Here is a 26,804-nt window from a genome sequence, read left to right as displayed (position 1 = left end):
GAATGGATGACATGTTGTGGAAGTTAGTTCCATGCTTCCACTACTCTATGTTAGTAGAATGGATGACATGTTGTGGAAGTTAGTTCCATGCTTCCACTACTCTATGTTAGTAGAATGGATGATATGTTGTGGAAGTTAGTTCCATGCTTCCACTACTCTATGTTAGTAGAATGGATGATATGTTGTGGAAGTTAGTTCCATGCTTCCACTACTCTATGTTAGTAGAATGGATGATATGTTGTGGAAGTTTGTTCCATGCTTCCACTACTCTATGTTAGTAGAATGGATGATATGTTGTGGAAGTTAGTTCCATGCTTCCATTACTCTATGTTAGTAGAATGGATGACATGTTGTGGGAGTTAGTTACATGCTTCCACTACTCTATGTTATTAGAATGGATAACATGCTGTGGAAGTTAGTTCCATGCTTCCACTACTCTATGTTAGTAGAATGGATGACATGTTGTGGAAGTTAGTTCCATGCTTCCACTACTCTATGTTAGTAGAATGGATGACATGTTGTGGAAGTTAGTTCCATGCTTCCACTACTCTATGTTAGTAGAATGGATGACATGTTGTGGAAGTTAGTTCCATGCTTCCACTACTCTATGTTAGTAGAATGGATGACATGTTGTGGAAGTTAGTTCCATGCTTCCACTACTCTATGTTAGTAGAATGGATGATATGTTGTGGAAGTTAGTTCCATGCTTCCACTACTCTATGTTAGTAGAATGGATGATATGTTGTGGAAGTTAGTTCCATGCTTCCACTACTCTATGTTAGTAGAATGGATGATATGTTGTGGAAGTTTGTTCCATGCTTCCACTACTCTATGTTAGTAGAATGGATGACATGTTGTGGAAGTTAGTTCCATGCTTCCACTACTCTATGTTAGTAGAATGGATGACATGTTGTGGAAGTTAGTTCCATGCTTCCACTACTCTATGTTAGTAGAATGGATGATATGTTGTGGAAGTTAGTTCCATGCTTCCACTACTCTATGTTAGTAGAATGGATGATATGTTGTGGAAGTTAGTTCCATGCTTCCACTACTCTATGTTAGTAGAATGGATGATATGTTGTGGAAGTTTGTTCCATGCTTCCACTACTCTATGTTAGTAGAATGGATGACATGTTGTGGAAGTTAGTTCCATGCTTCCACTACTCTATGTTAGTAGAATGGATGACATGTTGTGGAAGTTAGTTCCATGCTTCCACTACTCTATGTTAGTAGAATGGATGATATGTTGTGGAAGTTAGTTCCATGCTTCCACTACTCTATGTTAGTAGAATGGATGATATGTTGTGGAAGTTAGTTCCATGCTTCCACTACTCTATTAGCAAGGAAGTGTTTCATAGAATTGGATGCAAAAGGTGTTTTATTAATTGAGTAGGAGTTAGGAACACGTATGTAAGCGCATCTGTAAAACCTATGCTTTATATTTCTGATTTTTATTGAAGTTAAGATAATAATTATGCGTTTGATGCATATTTTAATATCTATTCCCCTCAAGAAAAAATCCGAGGTGCGCCATATGGTAACCGGATAAATCATCACATCTTTAAAAAGTTATATAAAGTCATGGAAAGTGATTAAATAAACACTTTATTAACTGGGTCATGTAGGTTAGGTTAGGTTAAAAATTTTTTTTTTCATTGTTTCTAATGACTTCATACCACTTTTTAAAAGTGTGTTGAATTGTCACTGTGTTGAGTTATCATGGAACCGCGCCATATATAAAATACTAGCACACCCGGCGATGCTTCGCTATTGCAAACATCTTCCTCAGGCGTCTCCGACTTCTTCCACCATCCACTTAGTATACCACAATGTTATGACTTTAATTCCACTCCGTATTTCATTCCAGTGCCGAGTTATTGCATTAAGTATTCCTCGAGCGTCCCCGACTTCTTCTATCATTCTAACCACTCTCTAAACACTCCTTGCGCTAATAAGAACCAAATTTTAAATTATCAGTATATTTTGAATCCACAGGGCACAAACATACGAACATTTCCTTTTATATAATAGATAATATAACGTTGCATATGTTAACTGTGTAACTTTAATAGAATTCTATATATTTAGTGATTCTATATACTATGTAATTCTATATACTATGTAATTCTATATAATATGTAAATCTATATACTATGTAATTCTATATACTATGTAATTCTATACACTATGTAATTCTATACACTATGTAATTCCATATACTATGTAATTCTATATACTATGTAATTCTATATAATATGTAATTCTATATACTATGTAATTCTATATACTATGTAATTCTATATACTATGTAATTCTATATACTATGTAATTCCATATACTATGTAATTCTATATACTATGTAATTCTATATACTATGTAATTCTATATACTATGTAATTCTATGTACTATGTAATTCTATGTACTATGTAATTCTATATACTATGTAATTCTATATACTATGTAATTCTATATACTGTGTAATTCTAAATACTATGTAATTCTATAAACTATGTAATTCTATATACTATGTGAAATTCCCTAAAAAGGGCGTTTTAATAATTGTAGTCACGGAATGGAAGTAACGCATTCTATATCAGAAATGTTAAAAATGATTTTTTCATCGATGGTCCAAACCTATTTGTATATTTTATGCCAGCTATTTAAGACGCCACAAATTTAATGGTTCCAGACGTCAAAAGCGCGACGAGGCGCAGTACGACTTTGAGCGCATGAAAGGCGCCACGTTGACCGCCGAGGGCGGGGGGGAAGAGCCCGTGTCGGTCGCGGTGTACCGGCCGCGCACCCAGGAGACGCGGCGCGCTCACGATCTGCTGCTGGCCTTCATGCAGGGCGCGCTGGGTGACCAACCGCGCGACGTTTTGTGCGGGGCCGCCGATGAGGTAAACTACATTCAGTGATTCTATGACATGTATGTAAATGTATGCCAAGACAGGGAAGTACGGGAAACGCCGTAATTATTAGTATTTTTTTGTACATTGTATATGTCTTACCAGATAATGTATTTAAATAATAATATTTGGTTAATTTGTATAGCACCGTTTTTGTGCAAAATCACCTCAAGGGCGCTGTACAAATACAAATACATTTCTACAATGATCTATGTTATTACTAGAGACCGGATTATATGCAACAAAAAAAGCCCAAAATATGCATGCAAATATGCAATAAAAATAGCTAAAATATGCACGAAAATCCATAAAAAGGGTCAAAATATGCAATATGAAATAATACAGGAAGTCGTATTTTTACATATTTTTTTTATTTTAGTAAGCTATTAGTTCTCAAGGATAACAATTATATTTTCGAAAATATCAATTATAAAATGTATTTAACAATAAAATTTAGAATTTACCTTTAAAAACGTATATGACCAAGTACTGTTCTAAATGTTCTGTAGACAAATTGTGTCTACGATCGCTTAATATATTTTTGTAAGCGGAAAAGGAACGTTCTACGTCTACTGATGTGGCTGGACAGAATTTAAATTTGGGTGCGATTTTTGAACTTATTGTTCCGGGCAAAATTTCACCTGCCCCGTTGATGAAGTTACCAATTTGGCACAAAGGTTCAAACCCTGGGTTATTATTCAGTATGTTTTCAAATTTTTCTTTGAGTTTACTCGGGAATAGCTTTGGCAACGAAGAATTCATAAGGCGAATTTCCTTCATAACCTGAATAGATGCATTCAACGCCAATCCATGAGTTTCAAGCGTTTTTATACTTGCAGGTATGTAGGCGAAATGAGTGGTAATCATAGCTAGGTTTTTTTTTAATACTGGCGTCGTCAAACGATTCTTTGCACTGGAAAACTGCTAAAGCCTCTGCACTATCGAAGTCATTGATAACACCCTTGATGGCTTCAAAATGTTCATGGTAAAACATCGCAGCTTCGATCCATGTACCCCAACATGTTATTACTGGTTCAGGAGGTAAAAGGATATTTGGCAGTTTTTCTTTGTAGGCCTTTATACGAACAGGCGCCTTAAGAAACACTTTCTTTGCTGATGAAATCAGGTTATTTACATTCGCAAACGTGGATCTCACTTCTTCGGCAAGTCTGTGGATTCCGTAAGCAAAACACGTCACATGAATCAAATTGGGATAAAATACTTCGAGGGCTTTGCCTGCTTTGATCATATAGGGGGCAGCATCTGAGAGCAACACATACACATTTTCATCCGCAGAAGATTCAGGAAATATTTTTTTTATACCCTCATTCACAAATCTGGCGATCGTAGAATGATTTGCCTTTTCAAGTTCTCTGCAGGCCACCAAATAGGAAGGTGAAGGTTCAAGTTTTAATGCACCAACAAACAAATTTGCAATGTAACGGCCGCAAATGTCGGTGGTTTCGTCAGCTGAAATCCATATGATGTTATCCTTGAGTTCATTGCGTATTTCTTCCAGCACATGTAGATAAATTGATGGTATGTAATTTTTACGTAAAGTAGATTCATCCGGTATATTTTGATTTATGCAATATTTTCTGAGAAAATCTTTCAAGGCAGGATTTGTCAGTTTGTATAGAGGGATATTGCTTGCAAGAAATGCTTCACATAGATCCATGCTAAAGTGATTTTGTTGTTTACCTTTGGAGGTTACTTCACTGTTACTGCTACTTGCCACTGTAAAAACTTGTTGTCGTGGGCCCTTCTTCTGCACTCCTGCGATATGAACACTGGTTTTGACATGCTGGTCTATTTGGAACTTTTTTGTGCTAGAAATGTTTTTCTCGCAAACTCGGCAGTATTAAACTTTTCCGTCGTATGTAAATATTCCAGGATATTCAGCTATCCACGTATGGGCACTTTTTTTATCAGGGGGCATGGTTCACTTTCACAATGTACAACTTCGTGCAAACAAACAAAACACTAGACGAAACTCTAAAGAACAGCGCGTGCGACCAGTCAAAAACAAAATTCGCAATTCACTGAATTACCATAAAAATATACCAAATCACCCCTCATACGAATGAATGAATTGTTTTCGGCAATTAGCCGAATTAAGCCGAGTAGGCGCGAGCGCAGGCGAAGATGAGAGAGAGGTTCCCCCCCCCCCCCGCTCCGGCCGCCGGCCGTAGCGATCAGTAAGATCAGTTATCCGTTCTTCACTCAGCTTCGCTGGCCGCGCGCCTTGCTATCTGACGTCTATAGTGTCGCTATGTGAGGCATCTGAACGATATCAAGCGTAAATATGCAAGATCTCAAATTATTTGCTAAAATATGCAACTACCGCTGAAAAGGGTCTAAATATGCATTTGCATATGCAAATATGCAAATGCATATAATCCGGTCTCTGGTTATTACTAACTATAGACTATTATTTTTTAATAATAAACTAATGTTTATAAGAAAAGGTTTTTATGCATAGCACAAATTGTATACAAAGTGTATCGGCACGTACCCGACAAACTTTAACCAGCTATTCTTTAGCGCATTTGGAGTAAAAAATGTTATGGGCACTTTGCTGTCCGGTAACATTTTTTTTTAATAAAAAATTTATCATTCATATTTTCACCACATGTCACCACTGTTTTATCCTTTGTCACAGTTTGAAAACCCATCTGGCAATATTTTATTCGAGTTTCGTTGAATAATATACGTACGTACCTATATTGGCGCGCTTTTACAATCACAACGAAATAGCATGGCACCATTCGTCTCATTTTTAACTATTATTATTTTTGTATGAAAGAGCGAAGACGCTTTTTGACACACTTGCTAATAACAGCTATTGAACACGAGAAACAATGCCAATGACAGTGACGGAGTGTGGATTTTTTTATAATTTTTTGTTTTTAATTGAAAAAAAATGTTACCGGACAGCAAAGTGCCCATAACATTTTTTACTCCAAATGTGCTAAGGAATAGCTGGTTAAAGTTTGTCGGGTACTTGCCGATACACCCTGTATGCATTAACTACTGGCCTGAAATATCCGTACAAATTGAAAATATCTCCCGAGTAAAAATGAATGCCGCCGACGGGAATTGAACCCGCACCTTCTAATGTCCGGTCAGGTGCTCTGGACCACTGAGCAACGTCGGCTTATTCCCAACCCGCCAAATAATTCTATATGTACAAGTATTTCAATCGACAATTACTGCTTATTATATATATATATATAGGGTTTTCCAATAGGAGGTGTTATTTTGAATAGTCCGCTATTTCGGTAGATGTTATTTTTGAAGCTGTCATTTTTTGACATTTGACAAGTAGAAACTACGCCATTAATAAAAATGGAACGATACACGCTTCAACAACGCATTGAAATTATTAAAATTCACTTGAGTGAATCAAATGCAAATCATCTCGAGTGATGAGGCCCATTTCCACCTCGGTGGCTTCGTCAACAAGCAAAATTGTCGCATCTGTTGCTCGGAAAACCCAAGAGTTATTGTTGAAAACCTCTCTATCCTCAACGTGTGACTTTATGGTCCAACGGAGTCATTGGACCTTACTTTTTCGAAAATGAGGCTGGAGCAACAGTTACGGTGAATGGATTGCGCTATCGAGAGATGATTAATGATTTTTTATGGCCGGAATTGGATGGTATTGATCTGGACAACGTTTACTTTCAACAAGACGGCGCTATGTGCCACACAAGCAACGAAACCATTGATCTTTTACCGGAAACGTTTCTTAGAATATCAAAAAAGCACCTCTTATTGGAAAACCCTGTATATATATAAATTTTTTGTTTTTTTTTTGTCTTCTTCAAACTATTATCAACTTATGTCTAACGGATTGCATCCACCGGTTCGTCGATCAATATTACAAAATTATATTTACAATGCATCTGATTGATGAAAGTGATCACAATACAAGCAGAATTTTCCGCTTACCGTGGTGGTAGTAGGAGATTTTCAAATATTGTCAGGTTATTCGTAACCCGTGAATGTTTGTCTTTCTTTTTAAGAAAAAATAAAAACTTCATCCTAAATATATATTTATAAATAATTGCATATATCTATCCTATGAATTTTTCCCTGGATAGAGAACTGTTTTTTTTTCTTCTGTATAATGTTAGTACTACATATTAATATGCCTTTTTAAAAACGAAAGTATGACATCTGACGCGGATTTTGCGATGTGCTTTTTCACAGATTAAAATAAATATGTTTTCAAGTGTGAAAGCGACAGGCAAGAATAATATTCAAATACATTATTTCCTTGCCAAGTGAATTAAATATGTTTTAGTATGCTAGGAGTATTTTTTATGGTTCAAAATACCTTAACCTTCCAGCGGGCGCGCTGTCGTAAAATTTACGACAGACAAATTTACGACAATTTGTGCCATATCGCTTCCCCCACTCTTAGGGGCTGTTCAAGTATTATGTAAGCACTATAGGGGGGCAGGGGGGTCTTTGCTTTGCTTATTTTTGATGACATGGGGGGTGGGGGAGTCAGATAGTGATTACGTCAGCACTGCTCAGCAGTAGTTATTTTTTTTTTACACATTGGCAACCCACACATTGTCTATGTTTGAAAACCGAATACATATTCGGGGATTCCCACTGTGTCAATAAAGTTTGTTTAAATGAATATTATGTGCATTAAAGTCCTCTATCCTAAGTCTATTTTATAAGTGCTGCTTATGAATCAATAAAAAAAACAGAATACATTAACAGAAAAATGCATATAGGTACCAATTTTTACATAAGCATGGGAGGGGGGGGGTTAAGAGCTTTGCTTACTTTTGGGGACAAGGGGGAAGAGAGGGTAAATAATTGTAATAAATCTGCTTACATAATACTTGAACGGCCCCTTACCACTTAGTCGTAAGCATCGAGATTTGAGCTAGGCTAGAGTCAAATCACTTCAAATCAAATGTCAAACATTTACCGCAAGATATAAGTGCTTTTCTCAAAGTTAATTACGGTCGGACAGTTGAACCGATAACAGAAGAAAAAAACAGAAGCTTTCCAAAATGCGGTGTTTGTCGGTTATGTGCACTGGATAAGAAAAGATCCTCAGCATCAATGAAGTGTTGCTGTTGCCAGTCCTTTACATGCAAGAACCGTTCTTCAGTTGAGGTGGTTTGTAACAATTGTAAGGATGAGAATATTGATTCTGACTAAATAAGTCGATAAAATATTTTGTTTTGAAATACTAACACGTTTAGAGTGTTGCTTCTTTCCCTAACGTTTGTATAAAGAAAACACCACTCACGTGGAGAAAACTCGATGACGTAAAATTTACGACATGCGCCCGCTCAAGGGAAATTTCTCAACGCGTCTGCTGGAAGGTTAACAATGCTACAAGTTCTGTGAGTACCTAACACATCTGCTGTGGATTCGCCGGCATTGCGTTCATATATTTTTTATAATAAATCTTACATGTTTCAGGTGTTGGCCGTGTTGAAAAATGACCGCATGAAAGATCACGACCGCAAGACAGAAATTGAATCCCTCCTGGGACCAATTCCAGATGAACGATTCGCCCTGCTTGTCAATTTAGGTAAGCTTCTGCGTCATCTTTTCCGGTTTACGAATAACCGGACAAAATGTGATTTAAAAAAAAAAAGAATTTATTTTATTGAAGACGAAGATAATCTAACTGAAATATGAAACAGAATAAGACACATAAAAATAAAAAGCTAAGGTTAACATCTAGGAATCGAACCCAGGATCTCTTGTCTTGTCCAGGACAAGCGTCTTAATCACTCGACCATTTGAACCTATTTATTAAACGTCATATTTGTCGATATCAATTTAAAATTCAAAATTAACAAAATCATCTTGTAACTAATGTTTCCCATATTTTTCGCAGCTACCTTTTTAAATGATCACAAAGTTTCTTAGATAGTGTCTCAGATAAATATATCCGATTTTTATATTTTTCATGTTTCATTTAGATTTATTAGTATCATTTTCTTCTTCAATGTTATACAGGTTGTCCGGGGGTAAAGTGCGCTAACTTCGGGATGTGATTCTACATGATTTCCAATACAAATAATTCAACTTTTTAACCTTAAAACATTGGACATTTGAAAAAAGTTATTTATTTTTTTTACTTCTAAAAACGAGATGGAGGAACGATCCGTTCTCATGTGTTCTGTTCATGTCTGTTGATTTGCATAGGGGATCAATGCTATTAGCTCCTTTGAGCACGCTCCATTGAAAAACCTGTATAACAGACTCAGCTTGCCCGCGTTACGTCTGTGCATTAGAGATGGCAATCGGTCTGTTAACAATGGATTGTCAATCAGACGGACTGCCCTCCTTTGCACAGAATCAAGTATTGTGGGGCTCCAGCCTTGAGGTGGCTCCCAAATTCAATTGTTGGGCGTACGTGAAATTTGTATGGGGGCAGCTGCTGGTTACTATTGAAGAATAGCTCCATACAAGACTCCCAGTTTCTTGGAAGCCAAATTTGTTCGATCTTCTATGGAGTTTAAGCTTGCCTTTTTTAGAAAAAAAATTACACACTTACCGAGGAAATCATTGGGGGATTTATATTACTCCTCTTAGGTGCGGGAGGGTTAATGCGAGATTCTGACATGTTATATTGTTTCCAGGTAAGAAGATTACGGACTTCACGGGTATAGGAGCTGCTCCACCCGCCGGGGACGCCCAGCAAGAGCAGATCGACGAGCAGTACGGCATCAACGTGCAGTTTGAAGAGAGCAGTTCCGAGGATGATGAAGACGCCTTCGGAGAGGTTTGTAATCGTTTCTCTCAGGGTCTATTATTGTTATGTCGCTGCTTTACTTGCAGATTTCTGTGTGGGAACTCTTCGATAAAGTAAAAGGTTCTTTTACTATAATATATTTACGTAACAATTAATAAGTCTGGATTTAGCTACACTGTTCATTACCCGAGGGTTGGTAATTCTCTGTTTCTGGCATCTTGTTGTCTGTCAATAATATCCCTCAGGCAATTGCTACACACTAGCGACATCTGTCGGACTCTGGAGTAAGCTTTATGACTAGTGCCATCTATCGCTTGAATACCCAACTTATTATCATACATCACATTAATAGTAATCATTTGAGATGCTTTGTGGAAGGTTTTTTTTAATACAAATTAAATTTGAAAAAATTTTTGTGCATCAAAAAAAAAAATTACATTGTCTCCACAGGAGACCTGTAATTTCTGACCCTTAGTACAATAATTTCTCTAGGGGGTCTTTGTCATCTTGGGGATGCTGTGTGGAGGGTATTTTTAAGTAACGGATGGAGAGGAAATTCTGGGAAAGAAACCCCTCATAAGATTATCCTTCCAGAATCTTCTCTTCTTCATTTCCTTAATAGACCCACTTTACAGCATCCCCAACGATGACAGGCCCTGAGGAAAATTATTTTATACTAGCTGTACCCTGCAACGGTTCCATGATAACTCAACACACCTTTAAAAAGTGATATCAAGTCATTAAAAACGATGAAAAGAAATTAAATTTTAACCTAACCTAACCTAACCTACTTAATCTAGTTAATAAAGTTTTTGCTTCATCACTTTCCATGACTTTATATAACTTTTTAAAAGTGTGATGAATTATTGACATCTATATAATATAGGTATATAAAAACACAGGCAAATTTTAATGACATCGTTGTGCCAAAATTTCATAGCAGAAGAATTTTCGGAGATTTAAAATTTTTAACAAACGAATATTTGCATTTTTATTTATATTATTTTTTTAATGTGTATTGCATATTTATGTAATCCCACTACAATATAAGACATAATTTATATAACTTTAAATATTTAATAATAATATATATTAGAGAACTTGCCTGACTCTTCAAATCTTTGAGACCAATGTTGAAAGTGTCAAGAGACCTAGAGATTTCATTTAGCAGCACCATACCTCTTGGCATGCTGCGCTGGGCCAGAACGTCCGTTCTGCCACTTGGAATATAAGTGGTGGAGTCGACCCTGGCTGTAGTTGTCAGGTACAAACAAGTTATAGCATTCCAAGATATATGGGCTGTTCCATTTCTCCCAGATTGGAGACTTTCGTACAACGTCTTCAGACGACAAATCCATGTGACGCATACGTCGCTGCTACTCACTGTGCACTCTCATATAAAGATACCTTACAAACTTTTAAAAAAATTTCCTACAACACTGCCGTTATAAGCAAAACACAGTTTTAAATCTTCAATGGTCACATTCTTATGTACTTTTATTTATTTCTTTATTTAACGCCCAGAGGGCTTTTTTACATGGTTGGTAGTATAATTTTAATTTAACAGATACTTAGAAACATAAAAAAAAAATTACATTTGATAAAAGCTATGCAACAAGTCATACAAACACAAGAAACAAAAACAGAAAATTACAGCTATTTGTAGGTTTACATGATGTGTTTAGGAGTATTGTTGAAATAAATGTTTTAAATGATCCACAAAACTTGCCAAGTTGGTATTGAATATGTCAACATCACCCAAGTAATGATTTCCCATGGTGTGAAGTCGTTGTATCGGAGAGTGGGCAATGTAGTTACGCTTATGTGTGCTGCTGTAGAATATTGTATTTTGACGTATTGTTACTGTGGGTGTATGTATGTTTATAAGTTGCAGGAGTTCACAACACTCGAATTTAGAGTTAAGTATTTTGAATAAGAACGTTAAATCGTTTATTTTACGTCTATCTTCTAATGTATGTATTTTTAGAGTATTTAATAAGAAATTGTATTTTAAGTCTTCGACAGGGATATTTAATTTAAAATTTATAAAACGTAGAATTTTTTTTTGTATTCCCTCAATGTTGTTAATGTGAATTTTGTAAGATTGAGACCAAATTATTATTACCTTTTTATGGCAGAATAGTATTGATTTGCTAATTTATTGTGGCTATTTCAGGTGCGTGAGGAAGACGACAGAGAAGGAGAGGGAGAAGATGAAGGGCAGGAGGAGACCATGGAGGTTGAGGAAGAGAGCGAAGACAAGGAGGGGAAGAAGCAGGGGATCCACGCCTCCAATGTAATCTATTTTTTAATACTCTTGCCAATTATTTACTGGTGAATCTATTAGTCTTTAGCATCGTTATTTAATTTTGAAGTGGTCATCCGATCGAGCTGAAACTCGCCAGATAGACTCGTTGTCGATGAAAATGCATTCTATCAGCTTTTGGTGGCAACTGCAACTCATATTTGCTTTGCTTTTCAATGATACTATTATCGGTTGATCATCATTATTTTTAGATTGACTGAAATTTTGGGCGTGCATTGCTCCAACGCTCCTTAGAGCCAGCCGCAACTGCGCAAAATATACATATTATAAGACATCAAAAATCAATGAACTCATTACCATATACAGCGGTAAAGAGCTGCCAAGAAATACGAGCAACACAAACGAATGGTAAAATGGTCACTTATTATTAATATTAATGACAATAAACTACGATGGGAAGATCACATAATAAATGTTACAAACCGTATACGGAAACTGGCATATATCTTCAGGTCATTACGAAATATTCTAAATAAAAATACACTAAAAACGGTATACTTTTCTTTATGCCAATCAATTATATCTTACGGTATAGTAGTCTGGGGAGGATGCTCTAACACGATATTAGATCCATTAATTAAAGCTCGAAAATTGATAATGCAGACTATTTACAAAGTACACTATATTCATCCCACGAAGGACTTATTTAACGACTTCAAAGTACTGAACATAAAATCCTTATACGTCAAAAACATATCCTCCTACTATAAATTCAAACATACGAAAAAAGATATTTTTGAATCGACCCATAATACAAGATATTCCAACAAATCCAATTATACTATTCCCCCAATAAAAACCTCAATGGCACAAAGACAATTTAACTTTCTTGCTCCAAAAATATTCAATAATTTAACGTTAGAAATAAAATCAATAGCCAAATACGACAGTTTCAGGAAAGCGCTCGGGGATTTTTTGATGTGTGATTGTTATAGTGTTAGTAGCCTATTCCAAGTACTCAGATAGAGGTGTATATATTGTTTATATGCGTGAGGATGCGTCATATGGGTGTATGTATACATGTGTTGTTATATGTATATAGGTATGTCTGCTGCTATATACACATGTGTGCTTGCATGCACACATATTAAAAATTATATATATATATAATTATGTACATTTTTACAATCTAATACTAATTTACTTCTTTCTCCTTTCTAATTTCTATCTTCTACTTTTTATTACAATTTTTCCAAAATTTTAGCTTCATCTATAGTTACTAATTTCATATGTTTACACTAGATTTCATATTTCATACAAAGTAATTACACTCAATTGGTCACCATGAAACAGGCAGCCGCCTAGTATGGTGATTCATTATATCTACTTTATGTAAATTTCAAAATAATGTAACATGTATTAAAATAAAATAAAAATAAAAATTTACTAATATTTTGTTCATTTGGTTCACTTTTTTCAATTTGGTCGGCGGGTATGGATTTCGCCGCCCTGGGAACCAATCATAGGATATCCAACGCCTTTGCCATAATTTACCCCAATTAGCCAGCTACAGCTGGTGACCTTGCACTGCAGTGGGAGATATGTCATATCTGGACACACTGATCGTCAAATTCTTACCCATTCCTCATACCCTTTTCCTTATCAGGGAATTTTTTTTCACCAGGGCCTCCTTTGTAACTTATGACTTACTAATAAATATTTCCAGCTGGGCGGTTCAGGCGTGGAGGACCCTCGGCGCGAGCGTCCGCTCCACCCGCTGGACATTGACGCCTACTGGCTGCAGCGCCGGCTGTCGCGCGTGTATGCGGACGCCGTGCTGTCGCAGCAGCGCGCCGCCGACGTGCTTGCCGCGCTACGCGACTCGGCCGACGACCGCGACTGCGAGAACCGCCTCGTGCTGCTGCTCGGCTACGACTGCTTCCAGCTGGTCAAGATGCTGAAGAAGAACCGCCAGATGGGTAAGTCAACTACGGCTGAAGAAAAAAGAAGATAAGTGGAGGAAAAAAAAGTGTCTAACTAACCATCACGCTGTTTCTCCGCAGGGTTATGCAGAGAGGACGGACCGCCAAACAACTCGGTCTTGGCACACACTTCTTGCCTCATTCACATTCATACATAGTCTTCTATTATTCTGACTCTTGACATGGCCCGACTCAAGTATCTGATTCACTTGATCACTCCATGTTTTTCTCGGGCCTCCCCGAATTCAGCTACCATTCTCATGTACGTCATATATTCTCCTTACACTCCTTTCTTCGCTCATTCACTCTACATGCCCAAACAATGTAAGCGTCCCTTTCTTAATCTTTTTTATTATGCTTACATCAGACTTCTATTCTTTGCGGATCTCCACATTTCTCACCTGATCACACATGATTTTACCACACTTATGCCTCAGGGATCTCATTTCAACAGCATTCAGTCTACTTTCATCCTTCCTCTTCCAGTTCCATGGATCACTGCCATACATCAGGGTAGGCACCAGCACTCTGTTGTGGACTGATAGCTTCGCTTCTTTGGACAATTTTTTGTTAGCGCCAACTGCGTTCAGTCCTCCATTAATGGAGTTACCTTCAATCACCCTTGTTTCAATATCTCTGTCAGCCTTCCCATCTCTCTAGAACATACTTCCTAAATACACAAACTCATCCACCTGCTCCAATTATTCCTCATTCATAACCGTTGTGTCAGTGTTCTGTTTTATCCGGTTCCCAGAGTTTGCGCACATATGCGGGGATTTTATTCTAATGCTGGTTCTACGTGTGGGCAATTGAAATAAATTGTTTTGTCTTGTTGATCTTGACGCTGTATGAATTTTGTTGATTACAGTCCCTTGACTAATATTACTCCAATCTCAATATGATTAATTTCTGTTCCACAGTCCTCTACTGCACCATGCTGGCCTCTTCGCAGTCCGAGTCGGAGAAACAGACTATCCGCGAACAGATGTCTAAGGACTCCGGTCTGAAGAAAATTCTGGCGCAGCTCGAGACGGGAAAAACTGAAGAAGAGGTGAAAATAACATCTGTTTATAATTTATTGAAAACCACCGAAGAAATATACCAATAGGATTGTCTTTTGGGTGATTTGGGGGATTTCACAATTAATAAGTTTCTTCTCTCTTCTCTTTTCTTTCTTTCTCCTCTCCAAATAAGAATCCAATTGAGGTTTATATTAGTAGCATGGATGAGATGTTGTGGAAGTTAGTTCCATGCTTCCACTACTCTATGTTAGTAGAATGGATGAAATGTTGTGGAAGTTAGTTGCATGCTTCCACTACTCTATGTTAATAGAATGGATGACATGTTGTGGAAGTTAGTTCCATGCTTCCACTACTCTATGTTAGTAGAATGGATGACATGTTGTGGAAGTTAGTTCCATGCTTCCACTACTCTATGTTAATAGAATGGATGACATGTTGTGGAAGTTAGTTCCATGCTTCCACTACTCTATGTTAGTAGAATGGATGACATGTTGTGAAAGTTAGTTCCATGCTTCCACTACTCTATGTTAGTAGAATGGATGAAATGTTGTGGAAGTTAGTTGCATGCTTCCACTACTCTATGTTAATAGAATGGATGACATGTTGTGGAAGTTAGTTCCATGCTTCCACTACTCTATGTTAGTAGAATGGATGACATGTTGTGAAAGTTAGTTCCATGCTTCCACTACTCTATATTAGTAGAATGGATGACATGTTGTGGAAGTTAGTTCCATGCTTCCACTACTCTATGTTAGTAGAATGGGTGACATGTTGTGAAAGTTAGTTCCATGCTTCCACTACTCTATATTAGTAGAATGGATTACATGTTGTGGAAGTTAGTTCCATGCTTCCACTACTCTATGTTAGTAGAATGGATGACATGTTGTGAAAGTTAGTTCCATGCTTCCACTACTCTATATTAGTAGAATGGATGACATGTTGTGGAAGTTAGTTGCATGCTTCCACTACTCTATTTGCAAGGAAGTAATTCCTAGGATTGGATGCAAATGTTTTGTTAATGATTTTGAATGTCCACGGAGATTTCTATTTTTGTTGGTGGCAAGATAACAATTTTTGTTTTGTATTTTCAGGGTCCCCGTTCAGAAGTTAAGTCTGCCGCCAGCACCAGCGGCGAGAAAGGGGGCGGTGCGGGGGATAAAGGGGGCGCTGGAGGGGACAAAGGACAGGGAGTGCGGCGGGGGGAAGAGGAGGGTGTGGTGGGGCCCGGCGGGGGGCAAGTCGGGGGCTCTCGGAAGCAACTGGACCTGGAGGAGATGGTGAGTCAGATGTCTTAACCTTTACAAATATTGACAGTAGTTTTGCGATCGTTTAAATCTCTGACGTCAGAATTTATGGGTGTTAGTTCTAGTATCAGCTTTATCTTTTTTACTTCTATCATCATGTAGAATCACCTCCCGAGGTTACTGCACTTTCACCCCGGACACCCTGTATATAAAAATTAAGCCTGCCTATATTTGTGCTGGCGAAACTCGGAAAGGCTTCGACCGATATTGCTGAAAATTTCTATGTTTGTTGTTATTAGTACCAGAAGTGTTTAGACAGTGATTTTAAAGGAAGAAAAAGTCGGGGACACCCGAGGAGTACTTAACGCAATATCTCTGCACCGGAATGAAATACTGAGTTGAATTAAAGCCGGTGTAATGTAGTTTTTAACAGTAACATTGTGGTATACAAAAATTGGAAAGATGTTCAATTGTATATGTATGAAAAATGCTTTTTGTTGTTTGTAGATGTTTGCGCAAGGTTCCCATCTGATGGCCAATAAGCGCTGCCAGCTTCCCGACGGCTCCTTCCGCAAGCAGCGCAAGGGCTACGAGGAGGTGCACGTGCCGGCCTTGAAACCCAAGCCCTTCGACGACGACGAAGCCCTTATGCCCGTGGACAAACTGCCCAAGTACGTGCAGCCCGCCTTCGAGGGCTTCAAGACCCTCAACAGGATACAGGTGAGAAACAACAAACACCTTATATGTTATACCGTACATGTTATCGAGTGGTTATGGACCCATTGCACCATCTCTCATTTGACTTCATTACTTTAAAAATAACCCGGTCCCTTTGATAGGATATTTGGCTGTGTTCCAGCTCCCGGTTCCATAATGTGTCTTTACAGATATCTGAGCCTTGTTCCCATCAGGGCGGGACATTGGCACCATAGGAGAGTTGGAGTCTCTTTCATATTCTTAACGTTTTCCACTCCCAACAGCAGCATGTGTCTCCTGAGGTGGCAGTATCCTGTTAGTATTCCTACCAGTTCTCTCAGTAAGTCCACTGTGAAAAACTTACGTAAGAGTCAGACTATAATCTCTTCTCATGTGACAAATTGTGTCAACTGTGTACAAATGTTGGGCGCGCATTTGACTTGTTTCCCGCACCGACGCACCGGTGACGAAGGGATCAATGACTCCAGGAATACCGGTCTAACAAGAACCGCATTCCAACCCGACACCTGTGTTCTAAAGATTGCAAACCGTTTGTTAACCTTTCCTTATCTGTGGTGTGTATTTACTACACATTGCTTCTAATAACTTTAATAACTCTATAAATATAATAAATTCTGGGTTCAGATTTTAGGTATTCCTCCGTTATACATTTATGCACTGAATTAAAAAAATAATATTTTACAAATTCAGTTAAAAATCAGAGATTTTTGTTAAAAATCGGAAACAAATACACCAATACAATCAACCGTGTGACACTGCTACGCGAAGAGTGTGCGAGGAAATGACATGCTATTGATGTCCCGCTTTAGTTCGCTATGCGGGAACATGAGAAATCCACACGTCCGCAGTTGTATTTTGATTTAGACTATCGATACCTACGACCGCATAGCTGTGTGTGTGCTAGCTGCCAGCCAGTCGGTCGCAGACCGTCGTTAAATGTGGACCCCTCGCACGTTTTTTTAGCATCTGTCGATGGTTTGTTCATGTTTTCAGCAATTAAATTACAATTATTATCACTTTTGATATAAAATATAATAAACATAAGCGATTAGCTATGAATATTCATATTTTTCCGATATTAAATTGCTTATTTTGAGATGTGTATTGACTACACAGCACCGGAACTCCTGGATTTGAAGTATGATACAGTTAAAAGTGACCGAGGGGGATAGGGTCCCATTAGCTCAGTGGTAGAGCGGTGTCCGGCAAGACAAGGGTCCTGGGTTCGAGTCCTAGATGTGACCATATCCTTTTCTGATTTTTCTGTTTCAGATTTTCGTTTAGAAATCGCTAATATTGTCTTCAATAATTAAATATTACAATTTGAGGGTTTACTCAATAAAGTTATTCCAAAAATAAATATCAAATAGACAGTCAGTTTCTGCAGAGTGTCGAAGGTTTTTTCTGGTATTTTGAGGCTAGACCAGAGGCGGCTTCCAAATTAAAACGTGAGGCGCACTTGCGATATCTACAGGGTCAGCAGTTGTGTCCTATTAAAGTATCGGCGGGCCCCGAACAGTACGCCCATTTTTATGTACATATTAAAAACCTGTGTAATTTTTGCATCAATAATAATATAAACCATTCTTTCTCCTTTCAGAGTCGCCTGGAGCCGATGGCACTAAACTCGGACGAGAACCTGCTGGTGTGCGCGCCAACCGGTGCCGGAAAGACGAATGTGGCGCTGCTGTGCATGATGCGCGAGATCGGCAAGCACATCAACCAGGATGGCACCATCGCCGCCGACCAGTTCAAGCTGGTGTACGTGGCACCCATGCGCTCGCTTGTACAGGAGATGGTAAGCAATATTGTTATATTATTAGGACGAGTCAAAAAATTTTTTATTTTTTTTTTTTTTTTATTGTTGATACATTTTTTTAACAATATTTCATATTTCAATTTAGTAATGTTGGCCTCACTGGGTTGTTTACCCGTGCTGAGGCCCCCATTTTATAATTTAAGAATTTATACATTTAAAAAAAATAAAAGAAAAACAACATTAAAATAAAGATAAATTTAAAATAAAAAATAAAGTTTAATAATTAAAATATAATTATAACACTAAAAGAAAAATATCAAAAGAGAATGTAAATCGGCATTTATAATGATATATGTGTTTGTGCGTGTTGCGTGTTTTATATATTTTTTTTGTGTTGCGTGTATATGTTTTATTCTTTTATGTTTTAGTATTTTGGTAATATTGTCTTTTTATTCTTTAATCCATTTTTTTATTTTGTGTTTGAATTTATTTTTATTTTCCTCAATTTTTGTTTCAAGTGGAAGACTGTTGAATGCTTTAATAGCGTGGTATTTATGGTGTCTTTGTCCAAAGGTAGTGTTTACCGTCGGAGTTTTTATGTTTTCTTTGTACGCTTGTCTGACCGGTCTATTAGTGATATTTTGTGTTTGTTGGGGTTTGTTTTTTGGTCGAAAATGTAGTTTAGTAGTGTTTTAACATATAATTGGCGTATATCAAGTACGTCACAGCTTTTAAATATTTGGTCTGTGTCGGTTAGTTTATGTTTTTTGAGTATTACCTTTAATATCGTTTTCTGTGCGATTTCTATTTGAGCGATAGCTGCGTTTGTTGCTCCTCCCCAAGCAATTATTCCATATTCTATTATTGATTGGCATAGTGCATAATATATTGTTTTCAATTGTTTTATTTTATATATGTTTCTTATGTTTAGGAAAATGTGTATTGTTCTGAGGAGTCTATTTGTGATTTGTTTGATGTGATGTGTCCATCTAAGATTATGGTCAATTAGGATTCCTAGATACTTTATTTGTTCTGTTTTTTCTAGAGGGGGGCAATCGCAGATGTTGGTGTTTATGCATTCGTGTATTTTTATCGTGTTTGTATTGTTTTTTGGCTGTCCTGTGTTAGTTATGCTGTACGTTGTGAATTTTGTTTTCGATATGTTTAGTGTGAGTGTATTTGAGTCCAACCATTTTTTCACTTGCGTGATTCCTAGATTCGCTATGTTATAAACCTTATTCCAATCCTTAGATTTAAATAATAAAACTGTGTCGTCTGCGTAACTAATTATTTCTCCATCTATTTCCATGCTGCAAAGTTCATTTATGTAAATTATGAAAAGAACGGGCCCTATTATGCTTCCTTGTGGAACTCCGTGTGTAATCGGCAGTGGTTTGCTAGTATAGTTATTAATTTTGACTTGTTGTGTTCTGTCGCTCATGAAGCTTTTTAATAGTTGTAGTTCTTTGTCTTTGATACCCATATTTTCTAATTTTTTAAAAAGTGTTTTGTGGCATATTGAATCAAAGGCTTTAGCCAAATCTAAATATATCGCTATGCATTTAAACCCTTGATCTAAGTTGCTATGTATATAATCTATTGTACTTGCTAAAGCTTCTTTTGTGCTTCTTTTTTCTCTAAATCCATATTGTTTGTCCGAGATTAACCCGGAGGCTGCCGTGCGCATCTATGTTTGATTCAAGATTCCGGGCCCTCGCTGCCGCGCGCAATCATTCGTGATTTTAATTTCATCTTGCGATATCTCGGAACTTTCTGTATAGATGGCGCAAAACTCAGGCTTAAAAAATAATTTGAACCTTTATCTAGCGACATCTCTACACAGATGTGACAAATGATTTTGTTTATATTATGAAAGACCTCGTCAAACTGGAGACTACAATATTTCCCCTCTCAGTGTTTGAATTCCCCGCGCGCGCGTAGTTGTGTTAGTGTATCACGTGGTTCCTTCTTATCTCGACGGTTCGCGAATACTTAGAATCTGCAACGAATCGTGGTTCTAACGTTATTATTTTAACAAATTGTTTTTATTAAGTGGTCATATTTTTAGTGCAAATAAGTTTTGTGGTAATCAACATGTTTTGTTTTTCAAATGAAATAAGTTGTTATATCCGCCTTTCGAGTGAAAAAGTAATAATATACATTTTATTTTAATTATCTGTGTTTAGAAACTAATTATTGTGTTAATTTGTCGTTTTTCCTAATATTTTTTTTTTTGTGTAACCCTCCATCATGGCTCGACGCGACTTGTCTGATGACCAAATAAGAGAATATTGTCTCGATTTTATATCTGTTAAATTCTTTTACTGTACACAACACAATAAAAAATTCAGGTATGAGCTTCCCCGATTATCAGTTATGTGTGATAAGACAAGTAATCGCAAAACACCACAAAAAACTCAACTCTACTCAACTCCTCATTCGTCTCATCATGACACACCATTACGTCTGCTTTCAAAAGAGGTTGTAAACATCAAAACAATCCAAGCCATACAGAGCCTGCCATGTTTGTGCGAATACAAAACTTAAACAAAGCCGCAGAAAAATGGCTCGATATGTGTTCCCAGTGTAATGTGGCATTGTGTATTCATTCTTGTTTTAAAGTCTACCATTCGAATAAAAACTATTAACATAAATAATACGATAAGAAACTGTAAATAAAAGTTTAATAAATAAAGAAGTTTAAAACAATAATATTATCACAATTGTATCGTGAGAAATTTAATGGTGAGCCGTTGCAGAGGTCCCGCTTCGGAGACGTGAATACTGATATTACTATAGTATGTCTGTATGTGTTGGTGAGATTACTGATTTGATAATGGCGGCGGGTCGAAGCTTGTTGATGTTTCATAGATAGTTTTTATTCGTCAAATAATGCATCAATTCATAAAGATATCTTGCTTAGACTTTTATAAAGTGTAACGTAAACAAGTTTTTTTTGTTTTGGTAATAATTTAGTATCTCTAAGTGCTGAGGATAATAAATAATGAGGCGATGTAAAATATTCTAAAAATCCTTGGCGTGGGAGTATCTACCTTGTCTTTACTTTCGGGCAGGAAAAGGGTTAATTTGTTTTCTTCCAGGTATTTTATTATTTGGTTTTTTAATAGTCTTTCGAAAATCTTTGATAGAGAGTTTAACAAAGTAATTGGTCTATAGTTAGTTATTTCCATTTTATCTCCGGATTTATACATAGGGATTACCAGTCCTTTTTTAAGAGTATTAGGAAAGCAGGCATGTGTTATGCTAAGGTTGATTAGGTGTGTTATAGGTTTTAATATTTCATTTTTTATTATTTTAATGCAATCCGTTGTTATCTCATCTAATCCAGGAGCAATCTGGTTTTTTAATGTATTTATTATTTTGTTAATTTCCATTTCCGAACTTGTTTTTAATATAAATCTGTGTTGTGTTGGTTGGGTATCGATGTTTGATCTGTTTGTTTGTGTTAGTGTGTTTGTGCTGTGTTTTTTACGATTCGCTAAAACTTTCCCTATAGTTGCAAAAAAGTTATTTGCGTGGTTTGCCATCATTTCTATATTTGTTTTGGCATCTATTTTTTTCGAGTTAATATTTAGATGATCGATAGTATTTTTTTGTTTGTATTTTTGTGTGTATGTGACTTCCTTTAATATTTTCCATATTTCCTTTGGGTAATTGTTTGCTTTATTAAGTTTTTCTTTAAAAATTTAAATTATCTATACTTTCGCCGTAACACATCTTCAAGGTTGTCATACTGTCTTCCGCGCATGCGTGCGTAGAGTTAGTACGACTGCTGTCAAGTGTGCGAAATTTGATCCCGATCGTGCCAATTGGCTTCCAGTATTACTTGGAGTTTGCACCAAGGAGGAACAACGAGCAGTGATCCCTTTTCTCTGGTGGGATGGTGTTAAAAGGACTGAAATTCTTTGGAGACTTTTAAAACAATACGGAGTCAGTGCTTGTGTCACTTATAAGTGTTTTTTTGTATATTGAAATGTTTAAAAGTGGCCGGACAAGATGCAGGAAGAGGAAGCAGGACAACTGTCAACCTCCACCACGGACGGCGTGATTGAGCAAGCTCGAAAGATGGTTCTAGCAAATAGGAGAGTTATCACTCCAAGCTACTGACAAAAAATTAGCCTCAGGCTAAGGACTCACGGAGCGATTTTTACCCGCGCCCGCTGCGGTGGCGGAATGGAGTTTTATTTTCAAAACACACGAGACCGCTCTTTTTTGCGGTGACGCAGCCGCCGCGGTCGCGGTTATCGCCCGCAATCTTGGCGGTTGATTATCGCAAGACGGGCGGTTGCAAGACTTGAGTTCCACAACTCGCCCGCCAACCGATCGCAGAGCGCGCGGGAGCAACCCGCCGCGGCTGCGGGACCGCGCCCGCGCCCGCCGGTACAAGATAACCGCGGGTGCAGCGGGCCCCGCAAACAATCGCACACGCCGCGGGCGTAAAACGCGTCGTGAAATGTGCTTTAATTTTTTACATACATATCTGCATTCTACAGAGGCTGCGGGCCCGCAACCGCGGCGGGCGCGGGTAAAAATCGCTCCGTGAGTCCTTAGCCTTAATGCTTACATATAGCGGATAATATCATTAACTACATGAAATATTATTTAAGGTATTGTGATTTAAAAACAGATGAGGTAAAAAATTACACTTACATATAGCGGATAATAACAGTAACTACATGACAAGAAACATGTGTGAGCAAGAAGACTCGAATGTATGTACATGACAAGATCCATTATGTGAGCAAGAAGCCTCGAACATGTACATGACAAGATCCATTATGTGAGCAAGATGCCTCGAACATGTACATGACAAGATCCATTATGTGAGCAAGAAGCCTCGAACATTTACATGACAAGATCCATTATGTGAGCAAGAAGCCTCAATCATGTACAACACAAGATCCATTATGTGAGCAAGAAGCCTCAAACATGTACATGACGAGATCCATTATGTGAGCAAGAAGCCTCGAACATGTACATGACAAGATCCATTATGTGAGCAAGAAGCCTTGAACATGTACATGACAAGATCCATTATGTGAGCAAGAAGCCTCGAACATTTACATGACAAGATCCATTATGTGAGCAAGAAGCCTTGATCATGTACATGACAAGATCCATTATGTGAGCAAGAAGCCTCGAACATTTACATGACAAGATCCATTATGTGAGCAAGAAGTCTTGATCATGTACATGACAAGATCCATTATGTGAGCAAGAAGCCTCGAACATGTACATGACAAGATCCATTATGTGAGCAAGAAGCCTCAATCATGTACATGACAAGATCCATTATGTGAGCAAGAAGCCTCAAACATGTACATGACAAGATCCATTATGTGAGCAAGAAGCCTCGAACATGTACATGACAAGATCCATTATGTGAGCAAGAAGCCTTGAACATGTACATGACAAGATCCATTATGTGAGCAAGAAGCCTCGAACATGTACATGACAAGATCCATTATGTCAGCAAGAAGCCTTGATCATGTAAATGACAAGAAACAAAAAATTAAAGGCTTAAAACATGCTTTTCCCAGAATGTGGGACAATCCCTATGCCGTTTGTCAAAAACACATATTGAGTATCAATCAATATAACGTGTAGTTATTATGTTAATTCCAGGTGGGAAGTTTCTCCAAGCGCCTCGCCCCCTACAACATCACAGTGTCGGAGTTGACAGGAGATCACCAGCTGACGAGGGAGCAGATCGCCGCCACGCAGGTCATCGTCTGCACCCCCGAGAAGTGGGACATCATCACCAGGAAAGGTCGGAGACTATTCTTTATACTTCTCACCCATTTCTGAGTGACAGACGCCCCCATTACATCTTGGTGAGAGGTCACTGTCACCACTCTCCCGAACCGATTTAATCACCGTAAAATGATTGTGGCAGAGCTGTATGTTCGTTGGTTCCAAATCTGTACTTGTTGGTCCAAACGTGGCATCATGGTGAAGTTGTCCTCCATTGAACTCTATTGCTGCCTCAGCAATCTTGGAAATTTCTTCAAATTATCTGTCATCCAGCTGATAGCAAGCCGGCAGTCGCTGACCTATCGAATTCTTTACTGATTTGTATCAACAAATCAGGAAAACTGGCTTCTTGAATTCGATGAATTCAGTGCAGTCGAATCAGAGACACTGTATTTAGGGGACGTCGAGAAGCCCAGAAAGTGAACGGGAAGGTTAATACATCTTGTATTGTGTATTTTGTAGGTGGCGAGCGAACCTTCACGAACCTCGTGCGCTTGGTGATCCTGGACGAGGTGCACCTCCTGCACGAGGAGCGAGGCCCGGTGCTGGAGGCGCTGGTGGCGCGCGCCGTGAGGGCCGCCGAGACTGCGCAGGAGGAGGTGCGTCTCGTCGGCCTGAGCGCCACGCTGCCCAACTACCGCGACGTCGCCACCTTTCTGCGCGTCCGTCCCACAGGACTGTTCTACTTCGACAACAGCTACAGGTAACAAAATCATTTCATTTCATTCATTGTATTCATTGTATTACCGACAACTCTGCTATAGGTTACCCCGAGTGACTTATCAGAGGTGCCCATTCATGGGGTGAGGTTTTTACAGGTCTTCAGATGTACCCACATACTGCGGCGGGCTGCATCGGGAGGGGCTGGTTGAGGGAGAGACCCTTTCACGTCTCCAGCCGGACTCTTTCGATTCATCGCCTTGCATCTCAGTGAGAGTGATGGATTCATACCTCCGTCACTCCTGGACACATCTATAATTTGTTTCTCTTCAAGAATGTTGTTTTGTTTTTTTTATAAAGGGCGGAGACGGTTTACACGAAGTTCCCGTGAGCACTTAGGCCATAGGCCCATTGTGCCATCTCCCATTTTACCTCAATCCTTTAACAACAACCCAGTCCCTTTAATAAAGTTCCCCAGGGTTGTCATTGGGTATGTGGCTATGTCTTATGGTTCTACTGTATGTCTCCCCAGGTATCTGCGCCTAGTTCCCACCAGGGCAGGACATTGGCACCATAGGTGAATTGGAGTCTCTTCATCCTCTTGGTGTTTTCCACTCCCAATATCTGCATGTGTCTCCTGAGATGGCAGTGTCCCGTTAGTAGTCCTACCAGTTCCCTCAGCGAGTGCTCTGTCCATATCTTAAAAGAATGTTAGTTTAATTAAGGTATCTTTTCAAAAAGAAATCTTTTCTCCAAAAATGTATTTTGATTCTAGGCCTCAATTGTATGTCTGAATTTTACTTAAATTAAACTTCCCAACCTAAAATATTTTACTTGCAGTCTTATTAAATGATTTTGTTTGTTTTTCAGACCCGTAGCACTGGAGCAACAATACATCGGCATTACTGAGAAGAAGGCGCTAAAGAGGTTCCAGGTGATGAACGAGATTGTGTACGAGAAGACCATGGAGCACGCCGGCCGCAACCAGGTGCTGATCTTCGTGCATTCGCGCAAGGAAACCGGCAAGACCGCGCGCGCCGTGCGAGACATGTGTTTAGAGAAGGATACCCTGGGACAGTTTTTGAGGTGATAAAATTAATAATCGTTAGTTTTAAAATTTTTTAATATATTTTATATAAGTTCATTCGAGAGTTCCAGCTGTATGGAGTCAGAGGGATTATGGCAATCCCAAGACTGTTTTTTTATTCTTAAAAAAATTTATGATTTATTTTTATGTTTATTTATTTATTTATTAACGGACATCGTCCAAATTACAAAATAATTACACAAATAAAGTAAAATGAAAAATACAGGAGTAGACAAAGGTACATGAAAGCAAAGACATATGGCAGATATAATATAAGAAAATAAAGTGACAAGTCGAATCAAGTCAAGACTACGCCGTGGGTCAGGACCACGGGACACTTATAATATTCCGTCACTTGTTTAGCGACTGGCAAAAATCATTCAGACTTATCACAAAAAAGTGAAGGTTTTGACTTGAGTTGACCAGTCTACACATTCTGGACAATGGTGAATAATATCCATAATTTGTCGAATGATGGTTGAGGAAGATCAGTTCATTATTTCTGAGTCTGTTCGAGGGGATATTGAAGGGAATGAGTTGCAGTAGAGTAGGTGAATCAATAATACCATTTATAATTTTGAAGAAGCAAATGAGGTCATTTCTTTCCCGACGGACTTCCAAAGGAGAGAGGTTGAAGAAT

The 26,804-nt window shown here is 38.1% G+C and overlaps 1 protein-coding gene across 1 annotated transcript in view; it reads left to right on the top strand.

The window, feature by feature from the left end:
* The window catches only part of Brr2 (U5 small nuclear ribonucleoprotein l(3)72Ab), a 90,345-nt gene that overhangs the window by 8,726 nt on the left and 54,815 nt on the right, over positions 1-26,804 (top strand). Inside the window, exons 3-14 of the mRNA XM_089644046.1 lie at positions 2,691-2,901; positions 8,368-8,479; positions 9,540-9,682; positions 11,829-11,948; positions 13,645-13,897; positions 14,821-14,951; positions 16,014-16,199; positions 16,674-16,886; positions 18,484-18,681; positions 24,289-24,433; positions 24,880-25,120; positions 25,948-26,163. Of these exons, the coding sequence (XP_089500172.1) occupies positions 2,691-2,901; positions 8,368-8,479; positions 9,540-9,682; positions 11,829-11,948; positions 13,645-13,897; positions 14,821-14,951; positions 16,014-16,199; positions 16,674-16,886; positions 18,484-18,681; positions 24,289-24,433; positions 24,880-25,120; positions 25,948-26,163 (2,169 nt within the window). The remainder of the gene's footprint in view (positions 1-2,690; positions 2,902-8,367; positions 8,480-9,539; positions 9,683-11,828; positions 11,949-13,644; positions 13,898-14,820; positions 14,952-16,013; positions 16,200-16,673; positions 16,887-18,483; positions 18,682-24,288; positions 24,434-24,879; positions 25,121-25,947; positions 26,164-26,804) is intronic.

The sequence above is a fragment of the Hesperophylax consimilis genome, chromosome 20 (genome assembly GCF_061612785.1).
Source record: "Hesperophylax consimilis isolate HC1 chromosome 20, BYU_Hcon_1.0, whole genome shotgun sequence".
NCBI classification, from domain to species: Eukaryota; Metazoa; Arthropoda; class Insecta; order Trichoptera; family Limnephilidae; genus Hesperophylax; species Hesperophylax consimilis.
Note: the sequence above shows the minus strand (reverse complement) of the source record. Positions and strands in the feature narration are given on the sequence as shown.